Genomic DNA, 20,008 nt, shown 5'->3' on the forward strand with positions numbered 1-20,008 from the left:
ACTATTGGTCTCATTCGCTCAATCCACCAGAGCCTATGTTCACATGCAAGGGGAAGTCTGTAATTCACTGAGGGTTTGACACCCATTGGCTATCCTCACCTGCTTTAGCTGGCCAGTCAAAGCTGTTCTCGGGATGTGGCTGCTGTCGCATGTTGACAGCTTTTAGGAGCCACAGGTGTATAGTATATATAGGTAAAATGAGAGTTTCAATAAAACCATTAAAAGCTTTATTAATATGTCAAACACCACCTTAATACTTGGAAATAGGTAACATAATGTTGAACAGTTCTTACTCCCCAGTAATTGTTGTTAGGATTGCAGCTGAAGATGGCAATTATGTGCACACATAGAAAATGTCAAATTAAGCTTAGCGGAACATACTCGTGAATAAATGTTCATAAGATTGTGTTGTAAATGTATTATCATGCAGTAGAATTCATTTAAACATGATTTTAAATCATATTAAGAGAACACAGCCACTGTACGCTAGCTCTTTCTTTTCTTTTCTTTTGGAAATTTAAAAATCAGTTTCTTATCTCCGCAAGTAGCCCATTTCAAAGTCTGAAAGAAAAAGTGTAGCAAAATTCAGAAATGTTGCCATCTTAATGGGACTCGGGGATTCAGCATCATAAAAACAATGGAGAAAAATGGGATAGAAAACAAAGACACATGTGGGATTTCCCACACACTGAAGATTTTAAAATATGCTGAAATGAGAATGGCAGCACAAAATAAGAATACAAGTATCAGATACTTCATAAGAAACACAATGTATACTTCATTGGCTTACAATTTATATCAATAAACACATTTAGGCAAACACAGCTTTAAATGAGATCAAAGAGTGTCAAAGATCTTTAAATAAATACTTTAAAAATGCCATACTTCCATAAAGTTAATTTTCACAATAGACCATTTACCAAAGTCCATTTTTGCATTAGCAGAACTTCCTTAACATTTGAAAATGGCTGTTGTTAAGAATCTTTTGCACAGACTAGCTGCAGGAATGACAGACACCTTATACAAAGCACCTGAGAGCTTTCTCAATGCAGCCAGACTGTCAAAGCAATTTAGCAACAACAAGGCAGGTTCAAGATCAATATGATGGCTCATGACCTTAGTACATATATTGTCAACTTTATTCCAAAACAATGAATTACATCATGTTCCCAGTTTAAGAAATAGTATGTTCCAACTTGCCTGTGATCCCTCCAACTTCTGGGGTTAGAGATTTGTTATACCCTATCTAGCACAGTACACAGGACTGGCCTCAGACATTTTGCTGCTTGAGGCAAACGACATCCCCTCATCATCCCCAACTCGCATCATGCATCCTTACACGTACAGAAACTGACAGCTGAATCATAGTTCAAAATTGGTGATTGAGCAGCATCCTCAATTCCAACTGAGGGCAACAGGCTAGTTTATGAGACACAGAGCAGGCTGCATGGCACACACAGCTCCCCAGGACTTCCTATACCCCATCATCTGCCTGAGGCAGCTGCATCATCTGCCTAATGGTAGGACCAGCCCTAGTAATGCAACAACGCCTGCAATTAAAAGACAGAATATCATCTCCTTATTCCTTCTCCAAATGCCTGTTCCGATAATTTCCCCAATCTTTAGCTAGCCAAAAAAGAAGGAAGTACATCTGTCAGCAACGAGTATTTAGAGATGTACAGAACACCCTTCAAATGTGGATCAGTACACTTATTACAGTGGCCGTACATCCTACGTTACAGAAAACAGTCCTCTGTTTGAAGGCTGTCAGAGGACCATCTTCTATTTGAAGTCCCATTTAATGATTAAAGAAAACTTAAGAAGGAAGCACAGGGACCTTGAAGTTACCTGTCAACATTTGGCCTTGGATAGCAGAAGGCATACAGGTCACCTAGTCACAGTCTTCTCCACAATAGTGAAAAGTATTTTACTTCTAATTATAGTAATTATTTCTAAATTTGCATGTAGATTAGCATATGCAAATTTGTGTGTAAAGTGCAAGTATCAAAATGCATCCCCAACCAATCAATATGCATCTTGCTCTTTCTGAGGATGCAAAGTTATGTAAAGCAGTCACTTGCAACAAATTTAGGGTGGTAGCCCAGCAGAGTCATTGGAGACCAATCAGACGCAACATATTTGTACCCAGGGAGTAGTATGTTTCTAACCCAAATATTAGAATTGGCCGTCTCTAATAAATTATTTTAGAAATTCCTCACATCACTATCTAACACATAGCTCCCAGTAATGTGTTCTATTTGACAGCGATGGGAAAGTATTTGCACACACACACACACACACACACACACACATGCGTATACACATATAGAGATCAGTATACTTGTTGTTATACATTTGATATATTACATCCCTTTTACTTATAGTAGACAAACAACTTGCAAATTGAAACACGGTATCTTATCAGGGTTTGGATGAGAATATTATCAGTATTATTACTATTTGAATTTATATAATGCCCTATACCTGGAGATCTCAGGGCGGTTCACAGAATAAAATGAAAATATAAAACCACAAAATATATAATCAAAATAAAAACAACAACCCAATAACACCCTCTCCTCCAGAAAAAAAACACATTTTAAAAGGGCATTGGATGTCAATCAAATCAACCCAAGGCCTGGTTAAAAATGAATGTTTTTGCGTGGCGCCTAAAGGTGTATAATGAAGGCGCCAGGTGGAACTTCCTTGGGAACAGCATTCCACAGATGGGGAGCCACTGCAGAAAAGGCCCGTCCTCGTGTTGCTACCCTTAGGACTACTCGAGGAAGAGGCACACAAAGAAGGCCTCAGCAGATGATCTCAGGGCCCAGGTAGGTTCATATCTGAGTGTGTGAACAAAAGAGAGCAACCAAATGAGGCATGCAGTGTTTCTTTATGCCAGCCCCTGATTGAGTTATGGGAAATGGTTTTGGGGGGATGAGAATAATACTTCAATGCATGTTTTCCATTTTCAGCAGGTCCTTATGAATACTGCAGTTATTAAAACCTGCTGGCTTGGTTAGATAAGAGGAGACAGACTGTTGATGAAGCTGCTGTTGCTGCTGTTCTGCTTGCTGTAATGCAGAGATTATCAGCTGATAAATAATGTGTGTTGATTTTTCTCTCCCTTGTAGTTGCACTCTGCTGTGACCAGGATCCAAGTACAAAGACCTGGTTTCAATTATACATTTGCCCATATCTGCATCCTAAATAATGACAAGTCTTGCATCGTGGATGACATTGTGCATGTCCTGAAGGAACTGAAGGCGGCTCGCTCGTCTAATCAAACTAATTTTGCTATCACGTATCCGATCACACACTTAAAGGATGGCAGGGAAGTGTACAACGGGCACCAACTTGGGGGCATCACTGTGCACAGCAAGGACCGGGTGAAGTCTGCCGAAGCTGTGCAACTCACCTACTATTTGCAGGCAATCAACTCCCTGAACGACATGGTGGCGGAGAAATGGGAATCCAACTTTTGCGACACGGTCAAACTGTTCCAGAAATCCAACCAGAACGTCACGATGTATCCCCTAACTTCATCCTCGCTTCAAGAAGACTTCCAAGAGACAAGTAGGGTGTCGGAACGCTACCTGATGACAAGCCTGGTCCTCGTTGTAACCTTGGCTATGCTCTGCTGTTCCATGCAAGACTGTGTCCGCAGCAAGCCCTGGCTTGGCCTCCTTGGGTTGTTAACTGTGAGTTTGGCCACTCTCACTGCAGCTGGAATCATTAACCTGACCGGTGGGAAATACAATTCTACCTTCCTGGGGATTCCTTTCATTGTGTTAGGTAACTCTCTCATATCCTATTATTGCTGTGGGTATGCCTGAACGTATTAGTTTGTCTGAAGTATTGCTCAGTTTGAAGCAAAGGAGAGAGGGCAATGTGAAGGCCTAGCCCAGCTGGCTGAGGCTGATGGGAGTTGTAGTTCAAAGTAGCACCAGGTTGGTGAAGCCATTTGGATGGACCACAGTTTATCTAATCCTTAGTAAATAATTCAGATTTGTGGCAGTTGACTTATGCTTGCTTTGAGGCCAATTAACTCCTAAGTATGGCTCTTACTCAGCCATTTCTACTTAATATCATACTGCATTCTGAACATCAGTCCATATGATACACTTGTAATACTTAAAATCTTTTTCTTTTATACTTTACACGGAATGGAGCCTAAGCTGTTCCGTAACACAGTTTTTTGTCTGCTGCTGTGGAAAACACATGCATCATCACAGGGGGTTATGCAAGATGAAGAAAAATCAAATGCCTACTTCTCTGTAGAAAATCTGGTTGGCTTTGGTACTTAGCTTTAGAATAAAAACTTGCACAGCTCCTCTTACTGAAATTAAAATATCAGTTGCCTTGGTGAATAAGAGCAGCAATGTGGGACACACACCCCACCTGTATTTACATAGCATATACATTATACTATTATTATAGTTTTTACTAAGTATACATTGATTATTACGACTAGCTTTTATTTTTATCAGGATGTGCCTAGGGAACAATGATAATCATGGTTTGATTTTCAGTTTGAGATCATGGATTTATCTTGCGCATCACATAACTGAAGGACGCTCTGCTGAACGAGAGGTGTTTGCGTTCAAGCAAAGAAAAGATGAAACTGCTTACATTCCTTATGCTTCAGGCTTTGCAAACTAATTCAGCTCTGATCCTGGAACTGATAGTTTTATGCCTCCTTGGAGATTTTGCTGCGGTGGCAGGAATTGCCATTCTTTTCTGATTTGGACAATGGACAGCACTTTGACATACTGGGAATCTGTTAGGCATGGTTCAAAGGTATATTCCTCTTGTGTCAGATACATTCTGCAAGCACATCTGGTGGATGAATGGCATTAGCCAGTGGTAGCCAATGCCCTCCAGAGGTAGTTGGACTCTAGTTTCCAGCATCCCCAGCCAGCATAGCCAATGGCCAGCGATGACTGGAGTTGTATTCAAAACAAAATCTGGAGATATCACATTGGCTGCCCTGCTTTAAGCAATAACTTGTGTAGCTGATTTCTATAGCAATGCGTAGTACAAGTTTCTGTCTGAAGCACACATTTCATGCATAAGGGAAGTGTTATAAAAATTATTTAGATAATTTACATACCACTTAACATTTAACCATCTCTAAGACATTGTAAAAGGTAAAGGTACACCTAACCATTAGGTCCAGTTGCGGACGATTCTGGGGTTGCACGCTCATCTCGCTCTATAGGCCAAGGGAGCTGGAGTTTGTCCACAGACAGCTTCCGGGTCATGTGGCCAGCATGACTAAGCCGCTTCTGGTGAACCAGAGCAGCGCACGGAAACACCGTTTACCTTCCCACCGGAGCAGTACCTATTTATCTACTTGCACTTGACGTGCTTTTGAACTGCTAGGTGGGCAGGAGCTGGAACCAAACAATGGGAGCTCATCCCCGTTGCGGGGATTCGAACTGCCGACCTTCCGATTGGCAAGCCCAAGCTCTGTGGTTTAGACCACCGTGCCACCTGCGTCCCTTAAGCCACTGTAGGATACTACAAATAAAAACCAGAAAATTAGTAAGACCATTATTTTAAAAATCTGTCAGTTAAAAACAACACAACAACTGAAAAGGATAAGCCTCTTAATCATCAGGAAAAAGGTCAGAGTAAAATATCCTCATTAATGAAAAGATTCTGTAGGATTGGTTTTCTCAGGATCACTAGGAACAAAAGTTCACTAACCAGCATTAATCTAAAGCAGGCATGCCCAAACTCGGCCCTCCAGATGTTTTGGGACTAGAACTCCCATCATCCATAGCTAACCTGACCAGTGGTCAGGGATAATGGCAACTGTAGTCCCAAAACATCTGGAGGGCCAAGTTTGGGGGTGCCAGCATAATAAGTATGCTGCTAATTCTGCCGTTCGGCATGAGAGTGCTGGAACTCTTTTATTGGTGTAGGCTCAGTGTTTGACAGCAAACAATTAAATATATATGTTTACAAATTAACACATGCAAATTACATCTCCACTCCTCACTCCACCCTACTGGGAAGGTCGACAATGGCTGTTCCTCTCAGGGGACCAAAAGAATCAACTAAGAAGTGTTTTGAAAGACAGAGTCTGTAAAAAGATGCTTTACGTGGAGGATTTCCTGGCTTAAGGCAGAGAGGAGGGTTGGATTAGATGACTTGCTGAAGTTCATATTTTTAAAAGCACCAAAGACCACTGCAGACCATAGATATTTCCTGGTTGACAACCAGTGCCATCTTTAGCATATGCGCTGCCCAGCGGCCCCAAATTTAGTTTAGCCATTGGGGGGGCAAACTCAAAGTTGTTAAGCTTTTCTTGGGAGGGGAAATCACCCACCTGTAACAACTACGCAGCGGAAAAAACTGCTTTTGTTTCCTGACTCATAGGAGTAACAGAGCAATGGAGGAGGTGGGCGGGGACTTCCACTCCATTGCTTTTCACTGCCGCCGATCGAAATGGACCGGTATGTAGTAGGTATACATTTGGCGCCCCCCTAGAATTTGGCGCCCGGGTGCACTGCACCCCTTGCACCCCTGGGTAAAGACAGCCCTGTTGACAACATTACTTACTCATGGAATGCTCAACACACTGATTTGATAGAGGCTTCCCAGATGAAATTTAATTTATAATGCTTATTTGTGTTTTAGCATAAGTGATCTCATACTGCTTCATCACATCTTGTAGTTGTGTTATACACCTTTCAGGTGTGTTTCCTGGTTTGTTTGTTTTAATATATCCAGACTGCGTGCACATACTATGCTTGATCCCCTCTTACATTTTTAACTGAAAAGGTATTACATCTCCATCCTTCACAGCAGTCATATGTGGATACAAGATGCTTAGTGAACAATAAGAAAGTCCAAATTGGAGGCAACAATTGCTTTATTCCATTTTCAGATTGCATTCAAAAGTCAAAGGCAGCAATAATTCATAGTCAGAAGACTAATCATGATTTCCTTCACTTCCATAAACTGGACTGTATGTGGTGTGACAATACCTTGATCAAAACAAAGTGGATTGTGCAAAACATATATCCTACCCTGCTCCCAATAATCTACATTAGGGAAAATAGAAATATTCACTGCAGGAATGAAATCAACTCCATCCATAGAATATGCAGCATAGAGTAATTTTTGTAATGGCATCTGGATTGAGAGATCAAGACACCAGTCGCCCGAGGACAAATTTTCATATTCTTAACTGACAGGCAGTGAATATACTGGGATCCTCACTTTTTTAATGGGTTGAAATGAACTATGGCAAGTCCTGCCATTTTCAGCTTTTCATTGTTCGACAGCAGATACAACCACATTTGTGTTCCCTCCAGGAATGCATTTCAAGCAAGCAATTTAACTCTAAATAATTGTCAGAGCAAAATTGCCCAGTTCATTTGAATCCTTCCACTGCTTTGCATGGCTTAATAAAAACTGACAAAAGCTAGACAGCAGAGTGAAGGACCAATGCAGAGCAGGGTCTAAAGAATCTTTAATGAGAATTAGTTCAGCCAGGGAGACGGCTTTATCTTGGGCAAAATATAACATTCAGTACTAGTATCAAGAAATTACATATTTACTAGGACAAAAAAACCAGGGTGTTTTATTTTAAATCAATACGAAAAACACAACCCTCCTCAACCTTCATACCCTTATGTCAAACAGCCCTGTGTGGTTTTGTTCTTAATTTTCTACTTGCCTTCCTACACTTTCAGTTCTCTAGCTCTGGTTTCCTAATTCCTGCCTTCTAATTCACTCTAGTCATACACACACACACACACACACACACACACACACACTTTTATTTGCATTTAACATACAACAATAAACCAACAATGCAAACACTCATCTCAAGTCTGAAACGTTAAAATGAGTGGCATGGGTTGTACAGTCCAGTCAGGAAGACCACCTTAAAAAAGAAGTAGGACAACAGCAGTGATGGGGGACAGGGGGAGAAGAGCCGAGCAACCAGGGCAGCTGGGGGAGAAAGGAATGTGGGGTGGCCAAGGCAGTGGGGGGCAAAGGAGGAACTTGCAGGCAGCATCCCATTATTAGCCTGTTTTATAAACCAGGGTTTTCCAACTTCCAAGAGACTGTGATATGCAACCACTTTGGGAAGTCATAGTTGTTGAGCTTTTTTCTGGGAAAGCCAAAGTTGGGGAGCTTGTGGGGGAGGGGGGAGGATCCTGCAATCGACCAGGATCCACCAGGGGCATCGACCAGTAGACCTGTGACCTGTTGGACAGCCCTGTTATAAACCAATATAACTCAGTGGTAGCCATGTTCCTCCATTCGCTGTTTCTGTGAAGCTGAGAAGTTACACAAGCAATTATTACGTAAAGGGAAAGGCAAAGGTACCTCTGACCAATAAGTCCAGTCACGGACGACTCTGGGGTTGTGGCGCTCATCTCGCTTTACTGGTCGGGGGAGCTGGCGTTTGTCAGACAGCTTCCGGGTCATGTGGCCAGCATGACTAAGCTGCTTCTGGCGAACCAGAGCAGCACATGGAAATGCCGCTTACCTTCCTGCCAGAGCGGTATCTGTTTATCTACTTGCACTTTGACGTGCTTTCGAACGGCTAGGTTGGGAGGAGCAGGGACCGAGCAACGGGAGCTCACCCCGTCGTGAGGATTCGAACCGCCGACCTTCTGATCGGCAAGCCCTAGGCTCTGTGGTTTAGACCACAGCGCCATCTGCGTCCCAGGCAATTATTACATGGTGCTATTTGAGATCCTAGGAAGTAGATATAATAAGACCATGGTGGGGAGGTGGGTATTCTAGCTGCTTGATCACTTCTAAAATGGATACAGGGCACCTAGGTGTTTTTGCATAGATATATATTAGTTCTTTACCCCTTCTCTCCTCTCGTTGGCATGCAACCTGAAGTGCCAAGTGTGCTCAAACAGTCTGAGCACTGCATTCAGAGGTGCTGTTTACACCACCTCTGCCTTTGTGGGCCCAAGTGCTTCCAGCTAAATTCATAGGATCACTGAAGTGTAGAGTTGGAAAGGACCACAAGGATCATCTAGTCCAACCTCCTGCAATGCAGGAATCTTTTGCCCAATGTGGGGCTCAAACCCACGGCTCTGAGATTATGAGTCTCACACTCTACCATATCAATGTATGCCCACTTCACGAGCATCATGAATGTAAATCATTGTGAATGCACAATGAAAAGGTCAGCTGATGGGCAGCTTGAACTACAGGCTTGTGAGAATATTTGGCATGGCAACTGAGCATACTATAACGTAAGTGCTCTTCCTCTTCACTTTTATCAGTCACAGTAGATTTTCATTAAAACCAATGGTTGTTAACCCATTCCTTGGCTTTATGGTTTTCCACAGTCAAAGACACAGTCAGCCTTCACATAAACTTATATTTAGCCACTTATTTGGAAGTGTGGTACAAATTAAGCTGGATCATTTAAAATATTTTGCCACAAATGTTTTGAATTTTCAAGTTTGAAGTTTGAGATTGTCTTCCGCACCCCAGTCTGTGAGCTATATCTAATTTCCTTTCATATTTTTTTATAGATATGTTTCTCTTAACCATCCCCCCTTTTCAATTATTTCCTTTCTCTATTCTTTCATATTTGTTTCCCTGGCCATTTTTCAAAATCTATGCTTTACTTTGCATGTTCTTTCCTCAAATGCCTCCTCATCCTCAAAGGCCTCCTTTCCTAAAGAGATGGCTCCCTCAACCCCACTTTTTCCTTCTGTACCCTTCTCATATTTATTTATTAAACATTATAAATCAATATTCCTCCAAAAATGGATTTCAGTGTGGTGTACTATGAAACTGTAGAAGCATTGCAAGACAGACTGGCAATAAAATCAAGTTTAAGAGGAATAAAGTCAATTGAATGGTGGAAAATCTAATAATCTAAAATGCCTAGGCAAATAAAAATGTTTTAAACTGGCACCAGCAAGAATACAGGCCACATCCGCAGCACACCTTTCAAACACTTTTATTCCACTTGAGGAGTCATGGCTCTCTTCACTCTATCTTCTGCCATATTGCCCCTTTTTGAGCATCAATACAGCGTTCATTATCTGCTTCTTTAGCTTCTCTTATCTTACGCATGCCATTCATTCTTTTTTCTTTTCTTTTCTTTTGTAAATATAGCAGGGTGGGAAAGAAAGAAAAAACCATCAGCTGACATTAACAAAATAAAATTATTCTATGGATCCTGACTTAAATGTGTTAAGTGAATAGAATTCCCATCTATTGCTAAGGTTATGTTCTATCTTCCCAGCCTCTTTGCCAGAGTCCATTTGCTCATGAGGTGTAGCCTAGTCTCTTTCCCCATCCTGCCTTTTCTGCCTCCTGAGCTTGCCCTGTCATTGTTCACAATCAGTGCTCTTCTCCTGTCAGCTTTCTTGTTAATGTCACAGACCACTCCTGGGGAGATAAGCATGCTTACCTTTTAACCTGACAAGGCCCAAAGTGAGTGGCATAAAATTATTCAGAGAGAGATGGAAAATGCTGCACGATTCCTTCCCTCGCTTCAAGTTGCTCTGCCCTCCAGACTATTGTTTGCAGTGGGGGGGGGGTGGCAGGGATCACCACTGTACCTTAAAACATCTGGAACCACCACTTGTTTCTTTCTTATGTTCAAAGTTTGAAAACTCCCATGCTTTCTCAATGGGCAAGGTTCTCCTCTAGCTCCTTTCGGTTATTCTGAAACCGAAACATTGATTTGAGCGCACCAGAATCAATTGCATTTGGAAGTTAAGGTGCCCACTTTAACCTCCATGTCACCTAAGCAGTGTTGTATATCACAGTATAGCTTTCATGCAGCCATGGTCTCTCAGCCTCAATCGTTTTCCTCTGTATCATCATCATCCCTCCCTCCATTTCATGCAGGGGACGCGGGTGGCGCTGTGGTCTAAACCACTGAGCCTATTGGGCTTGCCGATCAGAAGGTTAGTGGTTCGAATCCACCCAAAGGGGTGAGCTCCCATTGCTCTGTCCCAGCTCCTGCCAACCTAGCAGTTCAAAAGCATACCAGTGCAAGTAGATAAATAGGTACCGCTGTGGTGGGAAGGTAAACGGTGTTATTGTGCACTCTAGTGTCCGTCACGGTGTTCTGTTGTGCCAGAAGCGGTTTAGTCATGCTGGCTGCATGACTCGGAAAGCTGTCTGTGGACAAATGCCTGCTCCCTCAGCCTGAAGCGAGATGAGCACCACAACCCCATAGTCACCTTTGACTGGACTTAACCATCCAGAGGTCCTTTACCTTTACATTTACCATTTCATGCACACAAACTGGCAGCCTCCCTCACATAAGCACATGTACATGCAGGACCTCTTCTAATACACATGTGGTACATTGGTCAGAGTGTTGGACTAGGGCCTGGAAGATCAGAGTTCAAATCCCCACTCAGCCATGAAGCTCACTGGCTGACCTTGGGCCAGTCACAGTCTCTTTGCCTAATGTACCTAGGGTGCCTGGAATGATGACCGGGGTGCCATGGGCAACATTTGCATCTGTCCCTCTTTCCTTCCCACCCTCCTCTGATGTCCTCTCGTGTCTCTGCCTCCAAACGGCTGGTACAGCTCTTTACTGCAGCAGCCCTAGCTGTAGGCTCTGCAGGTGAATGGTGCCTCTTTGGGGTGGGCAGCTCAGAGACCAGCAGCAGCTGCCCAGAGGACTCCCAAGGAGAAGGGAGAGAAGAGAGGAGGCTGAGGGAACACTCCACAAGGGAGTGTGTTTGAAAAAGGGTGAGAGGCTGCCAGCTCTGCAGGAAAGGGGTGACATAACTGGGCTTCTGAGCCCCACAGGGTTGTCACAGAAAAGAATGTAGCTGGTCAAGGGAACCATGGACTACTGGAGTAGGGGGAGACTCATGTGTGCCATCTTGAGGTCCTTAGAAAAAAGGGTGGGATATACCGGTAAATGCAATAATAACAACCGAGACAGATTCTTCTTTCTCTCCCTGTCTCGTACACATGCACACATCTGCTCACTACAAACGTTAAGGCCTGAAAAGAAAGGGGAGTAAGAATGCCTTTCCCCCTCCTCCAGTTGCTTCAGAATAAGTAGGATTTTTATAGATCTGCTCCTCTCACACACCCACAGAGGCAATAGTTCTCTCCTGCTTCTCTCTCACATATAATAGCACTCATATCGCCCCACCTTTCACGCATGTGCAAGCACCTTACACATTTACAGTGTATGAGCAGCAGCATCTCTGGTTAAGTCCAGTCAAAGGCGACACATTAATACACAACTACACAAAACAGGCATGCATGTCTCTCTCATTCATAGACACACATACGCACAAGAGATGCTGCCTGCTCCATCTAACAATAGTCTTTGGCCTTCTAGGGAGGAGCCTTGTTTAAATCTTCAAAATGGAAATGTTTCCAGATGACCTGTTTATTGAGCATTCATTCTTTTGATTGTAGGGAGGTTAGGTGACGTTGCATCAATGCAAGTGTTCTCCTGCACTTTGGGGTGCATTTCCCCATCACTTTCCTTATTATAGAAAGTCTTAAATTTGAGGGAAGAAGGTTTGTTGCACAAAACCTTCCAAGCAACTTATAACCAGGGTTTTTGTTCAGCTGGAACGCACGGGAACTCAGTTCCAGCACCTCTCAGGTGGGTGCCACTGCCATTCTCAGAGAACTGGGGAAGCATTCATGGTGAGTTCTGGCACCTCTTTTTCTAGAAAAATAGCACTGACTAGAACCATGTGGTGCTGTGGTCTAAACCACAGAGCCTAGGGCTTGCCGATCAGAAGGTGGGCAGTTCAAATCCCCATGACAGGGTGAGCTCCCGTTGCTTGGTCCCTGCTCCTGCCAACCTAGCAGTTTGAAAGCACGTCAAAGTGCAAGTAAATAAATAGGTACCATTCCGGCGGGAAGGTAAACGGCATTTCCGTGCACTGCTCTGGTTCGCCAGAAACGGCTTAGTCATGCTGGCCACATGACCCGGAAGCTGTATGCCGGCTCCCTCGGCCAATAAAGTGAGATGAGCGCCGCAACCCCAGAGTCAGCCACGACTGGACCTAATGGTCAGGGGTCCCTTTACCTTACAACCATGTAACCTGAATTTGCTGCTATGTGACTGGAACCCACCCCAAAATAGTGACAGTCTGGGAACTCCCCCCAAAATACTGCAAGGTAAATTTCCAAAAGACCTATAAAGAGTAGAGGGGGGATAGTCATGTCTCACAAAAGGTTAATAAAAACAAAAGATATAAACTATATTAATGTGGCCATTCTTCATTTAGATTTCTCAATTATTTGGCCAGATTGTACCTCTAACCAAGTAAATTCTCAGAACCAAATCTCATATGGATATGTCTAATTGTCTTGAATACATGATGAAAGTATTTACAGGTTTTCTAATAGTAAAACACAGAAAAATGAAGATGCTTTGCTGATCCTATGGCTCCATATTTTTGGTAGGCTTGCTCCCCCCTCTCTATCACTGCCTGCAGATATACTGAAGGCTTAAATCAGCTGTCATGTCAATTTCACATCTTGGAATTCTGCGAATAAGACAATCTCTTCATCTCTGTTGCTTGGAAATGGGATATAACACTAGGAAGGGATTACAGAGAGGTTGTGGTGTGTGCGTGTGTGTACACACAGAGACACACACACACATATATACACACACACATACACACACACACCAAAAAAAATCCCTTTGGACTAAAGTTTGGATAAGCCCTCAGTCAATTAAAATCTTATTTCTGCTGTAAACTAATTTAATATGAGTAGGACTATTGGGAGTTGTATGTGGGATGTGTGTGTTTGCTGACTAAAATTTATTTATATTTCTAATCTTCCTTCTTCCCATGGCTCGGGGCACATAGTAACTATCTAAAAATATTCAGAAGTACAGTACACAACAAAATACAATGAAAGCAACATAAAACAGGCAAGAAGAGCAAGGGTGGTCGATCTGATGCCCTCCAGATTTTGCAGACTACAAATCCCATCGCTCCTGACCATTGGATATGCTGGCTGGGGCTGATGGTCACCCCTGAACTAAAGCGTCACCATGTTCACCTTGGACTATCCAAGGCTGCTCCCTAAAAGCATGTAAGAATGGTACTCATTCACACAAGCTTAAGCGAAGTTATATGTTGCAAGCTGTGAATGGATTTGCTGCCTTTAAGGCAGCTGGAGCTGCTTCTTAGCAGGAGGTCAGAGCTGCAATTCAAAAGCACTTCAGCAAGCACAGATTTAGTGTTTAGCATAGGATATTTTACACACACACACACACACACACACACACACACACTTATACTGGCAGATTCAGTGGTCTTGGATCCAACAAAAGTAATTACAAATATCTTGAATACTTGTTGGAATTTGGATCAGAATTCAAATATACTGGAAAACTACCAATAATAAATGTTGGAAATGTAAAGAGAATGAAGGTACATTCTTTCACCTTTGGTGGATGTGCCCAAAGATTAAGGCTTTCTGGGAGATGATCTATAATGAAATGAAAAAGGTATTTAAATATACCTTCCTGAAGAAACCAGAGGCCTTTCTCCTGGGCATAGTCGGCCAATTGGTGCCAAAGAAGGACAGAACTTTCTTTATGTACGCAACAACAGCAGCAAGAATACTGATTGCAAAGTATTGGAAGACACAAGATTTACCCACCCTGGAAGAGTGGCAGATGAAGGTGATGGACTATATGGAATTGGCGGAAATGACTGGCAGAATCCGAGACCTGGGAGAAGTGTTGGTGGAAGAAGACTGGAAGAAATTTAAAGACTATCTGCAGAAACATTGTAAAATTAATGAATGTTAAAATGATGTTGGATTGAAAATAAGTGGCATTAGCAACAAAGTTAACAAGAGTATGCAAAATTGAATTGATAATGGATGAAAATATAGAGTTATAATATGTTAAGATACAGAGTTAAGATAAACGAAAGAGGGTAAGGATTTGCTGATTTGATTACTTAAATGGGAATACAAAAAGGGGAGGTATGAGGAGGCCAAGGAAATAAGATAATGAGTTAGGGTTACAAAAAATGGATTTGTTTTTATTCTTCTTTTTTCTTTTTCATGTATTTTTCTGTGTTTTTTTTGTATTTCTTTCTTTTTATATGACCTTTTTAAATTTATGTTTTTGTAAAACTTCAATAAATATCTTTTTTAAAAAAACAAATATACTGGAAAACTAGATAATAGATTTGTCACACTGGTTGCCTGATAGCTTCAGCTGTCTCTTGGGTAGTCATTATTTATGTATGTATTTGTATTCACAAGTTCTGGGTTGTCTACACTCGAGTGCATTATTGGGGACCTGTTATAACCCATTAAGAAAACCATGACTTTATAGCTCAAGGTGGAAGATGTACTGTCTTTATACATCTCCCATTAGTTGGTTAGGCGGGATAACAAACACATAGATATTGTAGGGGAGGGGGGCACCATTCACAATATTTGGTTTAGATTATGATTCAGCATTTTGAAAAACAGTCACTTCAGTCTGAGGCATTTTGTAGCCTGTACAATTCAGCTCAGGATTCATCCAAGTGTGCTTCATTTGCTCCCTATTTGGTATTGGGAAATTTTAAAATGGCTGTACAGTGGTACCTCGGGTTACATACGCTTCAGGTTACATATGCTTTAGGTTACAGACTCCGCTAACCCATAAATATTACCTGGGGTTAAGAACTTTGCTTCAGGATGAGAAAAGAAATTGTGCTCCGGCGGCATGGCAGCAGCAGGAGGCCCCATTAGCTAAAGTGGTGCTTCGGGTTAAGAACAGTTTCAGGTTAAGAACAGACCTCCGGGACGAATTAAGTACTTAACCCGAGGTACCACTGTATTGTAGTTTCTTTTCCTTTTGAGAGGAATGAATGAAATTTCCAGACATACTAGCCCCTTCAGGATGGCTAAAGCCTGACAAATCATAAGCAAATGGCTCCAGGAGATTTTGAGTTGGGCACACTCAAAAAAGGGGGGGGGTTAAAAATTTACACTTGGAACTTTTTTGTTTTTGGACAGAATTGGATTAAATTTGTAAGCAGTGTCATCCCCTCTGAGGGCATTAATACTTCCAAAATTGAGATGGTTAGCTGTGGTTTTCTTGTAAGCAACCACCCCCTGCAGTCTTCAGATGAAGGGCAGTATACCAATTTTAACAACAACAGCAACAACAACAACAATAATAATACTAATAATAGGGGGAGACTTCTAAGGGCAAAGGCAAAATCAAACCTTCTGGCAGGATTATGAAATGTGTCTTCCTTCCCAAGTACCACTCATGTTGCCTAGCAACACACTATTATTTTCCACATTCCATGTTACTATCCCATTTTTCATTCTTTAACTCATGTATCCGTACATTAGGCATTTTATGAGCTACATGCATGGACTCATACACCTCTGCTTCAGTATTCTATCCCTGCCATCTTTCTACAGTGTGGTGTGGTGGTTAAGAGTGGTAGTCTCGTAATCTGGGGAACCGGGTTCACGTCTCCGCTTTTCCACATGCAGCTGCTGGGTGACCTTGGGCCAGTCACGCTTCTTTGAAGTCTCTCAGCCCCACTCACCTCACAGAGTGTTCGTTGTGGGAGAGGAAGGGAAAGGAGATTGTGAGCCGCTTTGAGACTGGCTAGGGTAGTGATAAAGCGAGATATCAAATCCAAACTCTTCAACATCCTCATTAATACAGCAACCTGTACATCTCTCCATGTACATGTCTGGGGCCTTATGCCACATTTATGTTAAGGCAGAGATGAATATAAGATTGGAGCTGCAAAAGGAAGCTGGTGAGAGGAAGGGAGTGGCCAGTGTAGGAAATGGCATCATTGTCCCTCTCTGAGGTCAGACTTCTGGACCAGTAGCAGAGGGGAGTGATACAACTGAGCTCTCTGGAGTGAGGAATGTTGGGGTTGAGTGGAGGCAGGGGGAGGGAATGACCTGCACATCATTTTTCACACATTCTGATGTTGTGTCTTCCCTCTGTACAAGGAGAGAGGAGATTTGGATCCTACCTCCTCTCTTTACTATCTACTCATTTGTTTAAAAAATTAACAATTTCATTTGCTATAGGCTCACCCACACTTCAGATCGCCCCGCGCTTTTTAGGCATAGGTCCAAGCAGTTTTTTCATTTGCCCTGCTGCTTTCCCTAGGAAAACTTGTTTACCACTGAATCGGAACAAACATCAATCCACAGAAAAACCAATTGGCGTTTGTTCCGATTCACCAGTAAACAGCGGGTTTTCCTGGGAGGGAAGGCAGCAAGACAAGCAGAAGTATGGATGAGCCCTATGTTCCGGAAAACAAAACAAGTATGTATTTGCATGATGACACCACCTGAAGTATACCTGAAGGAGCATCTTCATCCCCACTCTTCAACCCAGATGCTGAGGTCCAGTTCCAAGGGCCCTCTGGCAGTTCCATCACTGCAACTGTAGGTGAAACTACAGAGAACCAGACAGAAGGCCTTTTTGGTAGTTTTGGTAGTTGCAACCGCCCTGTTTATCAAAGAGACAAACAACTCTATCATTTTTCATAGACATCTGAAGGCAGCCCTGTTTTGGGAAGCTTTTAATGGTGGTGGTGGTGGTGGTTGTTGTTTCCTGTATTTTTGTTGGAAGCCACCCAGAGTGGTGGGCAACCCAGTCAGATAGGTGGAGTATAAAAACTAAAGTTTTTTAGGCTTCAGTCCTAACACACTCTCACATGCATGCTGGAGAACAACGCTGCTGGCAGGTGAACTCTGATGCAGTGGATGTCCTGTCTGTGGTGATGCAGATGGTAAGCTACCACCAGTGGTCCTTCAGTGGAAAGTCCATGAAGTGAGGCATTTATGGTGAGGGCAGAGCACCAAAAGCTTAGAGGTCTATTCCATCCTAAGCCCTGTGGATGCCCTGAAGGGCCCAATCTTTGGGTCCCTCAACTGTGCCAGAGCTGACATAGCAAATTATAGTGGCGCGGGAATGGTTTAGTTTGGAAAAGCATATAAAAAGTAAATAATCATATTCGCAGTGCTCCAGCTAAAGAAGCCACATGTGCAAACATTTAGATATGGTTCAGTGAGGTGGTGTTTTATCCTCAGCTGATAGACTAGATCTGCCTTTGCCCACCTGGTACCCTTCAGATGTTCTAGACTAAAACTTCTATTAGCCTCAACCAGCTCGCGCTAGCTAGGGTGATAGGAATTGTAGTCCAAAATAATTAGCATCATTACCTCAGGTTTGCATCAAAAATGTTAAGCATTAGTCTTTTGTCGAAGGGCAGCAGTCTTTTAAAATAAAAGGGACAATCTGATTTTGCTACCATAAAAGAAGGTAACAGTGTGACTTGGAAGTATCTCCCTGAACTTCAGGGTTATTGATTTTTTAGAGTGTAAAAAAGTAACATTGTTGCTGCTGCTGTCATTTTAATTTATTACCTGCCCTTCGCCATAAGGTCCCTGGTTAGCTTGCAACAATTAAATACAGTTTTAAAAACTTACAATTGCAAAAAAAAAAAAATGCAACCAGAAAAAATAGGTTGTGTCAAAGGCCAGGATGAAGAGACATATACTTGAACCCCATGTTTGCCAACCAGAGTTCCATGATGAAAAAAAGGAAATATATAAATGTAAAATAAGCAATGCATTGTAAAATGGATTACTGATGCGCAATGGAGTCTTCCCAAACTTCATCAATAAAGGATGAATTCACAAAATAGTTTAATACATTTTTGAGAATGAGACACTGAAAATTTGTTTAAATTATCATGCTACTTCTCTAACAGATTACTACTACAATATATATAGTTTAATTGCAAAAAGAGGTTATTTAAAAATATCTACGTTTGTATATTGACTCTTCTTGCAAATCCCCATTCCTTCACTTCAGAAGAAAAGTGAGGTACATGATAAAAACTATCCTAGGCAACAGATCCATGCTAATAAAAGTACGAATTACACTGCTCCATAGGCCGTTTCAGATGTTCTGATGAGGCTAATTTAACATACAAGAAAGGGCCACAGGCCAAGCACATTAGCTTCATTCCCATGATGGAGGGCACATCCTGTACTTGGGGTACTTCTTGTGCATTTTGAGACTCCTAAGTTAGCTCTCAATCAGAATGCTCGAAGAGTGCTTCTGTAATCATGCTCAAAACTGTTTAGTTCTATTCAGGTAGCTCACTGAAAATTCCTCATAAGGCCACATTCCTATGCACCTGTAACTCTGTAAACAGTCATGGGATCAGGGTGGAAAATACCAAATTTTGTTTAAATGCATGTCCGCCCCACCCCCACCCCCCAGTGCACCGTAATTTGCATTTCATTGAGGGGAAAGAAATCTACTGGTGCCGTTGCCAGCTTTTCCTACTTCGTTGCATTTCAATTTAAAATCTGGGAAAAATTAAAATCCTTACTACTACAACAACAAAAACCGTCTTTCCTTGATGGGCTACAAAGAAAAGATAGTTTTGTAGGCCAGGCTGCACTCCTTCTCCTGAACACTGCAGCTTTGCATATGGCAGTTCCCTTTGTTCTGTGGGGAACCCTCTGGTGAAGTGGATGGGCTTCCACATCAATGTTCTCTGAAGATAATAGTAAAGGCTGTCCAGTGTGGGCCCCCTTCTCCCTTCTCTGAGGCTTCCTCATTCGTGGATCAGTTCAAGGAAGCTGGTTGTGCTTATCCTACAGCCAGTTCTGCACAGCTGGCGATATACTCTGTGGTCTCTGCATTTGTGAATAACTCAAAGATTTGGCTGGCCTCCTATACGTGCATCGTGTTTTGCTCTTCTACAGCCCCAGGGCAAGAACATGGTCTCAAATCAGAAAGAGATACCCTTTCAGCATAAGAAACCATATCTGGTTCAAAATGAAACAGTTCACTCGGACTGTGCAAAACGTATTCCTTAAATGATACCTAAAAGTATCCATGAAGTTACTACTTGGTGTTTAATGTCTGTTTAGTTCGAGCTGAGTTTATTCATCAGAGTGGGAAACACACTGATGCTCAGCCCTAGGAAGAGGAGGAGATGTGTCAGATAGCTTAGATTGTTATTTTTTTAAATCT

General features: G+C 42.3%; 1 protein-coding gene across 1 annotated transcript in view; it reads left to right on the plus strand.

Moving 5' to 3' along the window:
- PTCHD1 (patched domain containing 1) overlaps positions 1-20,008 on the plus strand; it is a 107,666-nt gene that overhangs the window by 30,953 nt on the left and 56,705 nt on the right. The window contains exon 2 of the mRNA XM_083612269.1: positions 3,135-3,795. Within this exon, the coding sequence (XP_083468395.1) occupies positions 3,135-3,795 (661 nt within the window). The remainder of the gene's footprint in view (positions 1-3,134; positions 3,796-20,008) is intronic.

This window comes from Podarcis filfolensis, assembly GCF_964270895.1.
Source record: "Podarcis filfolensis genome assembly, chromosome: 4".
NCBI classification, from domain to species: Eukaryota; Metazoa; Chordata; class Lepidosauria; order Squamata; family Lacertidae; genus Podarcis; species Podarcis filfolensis.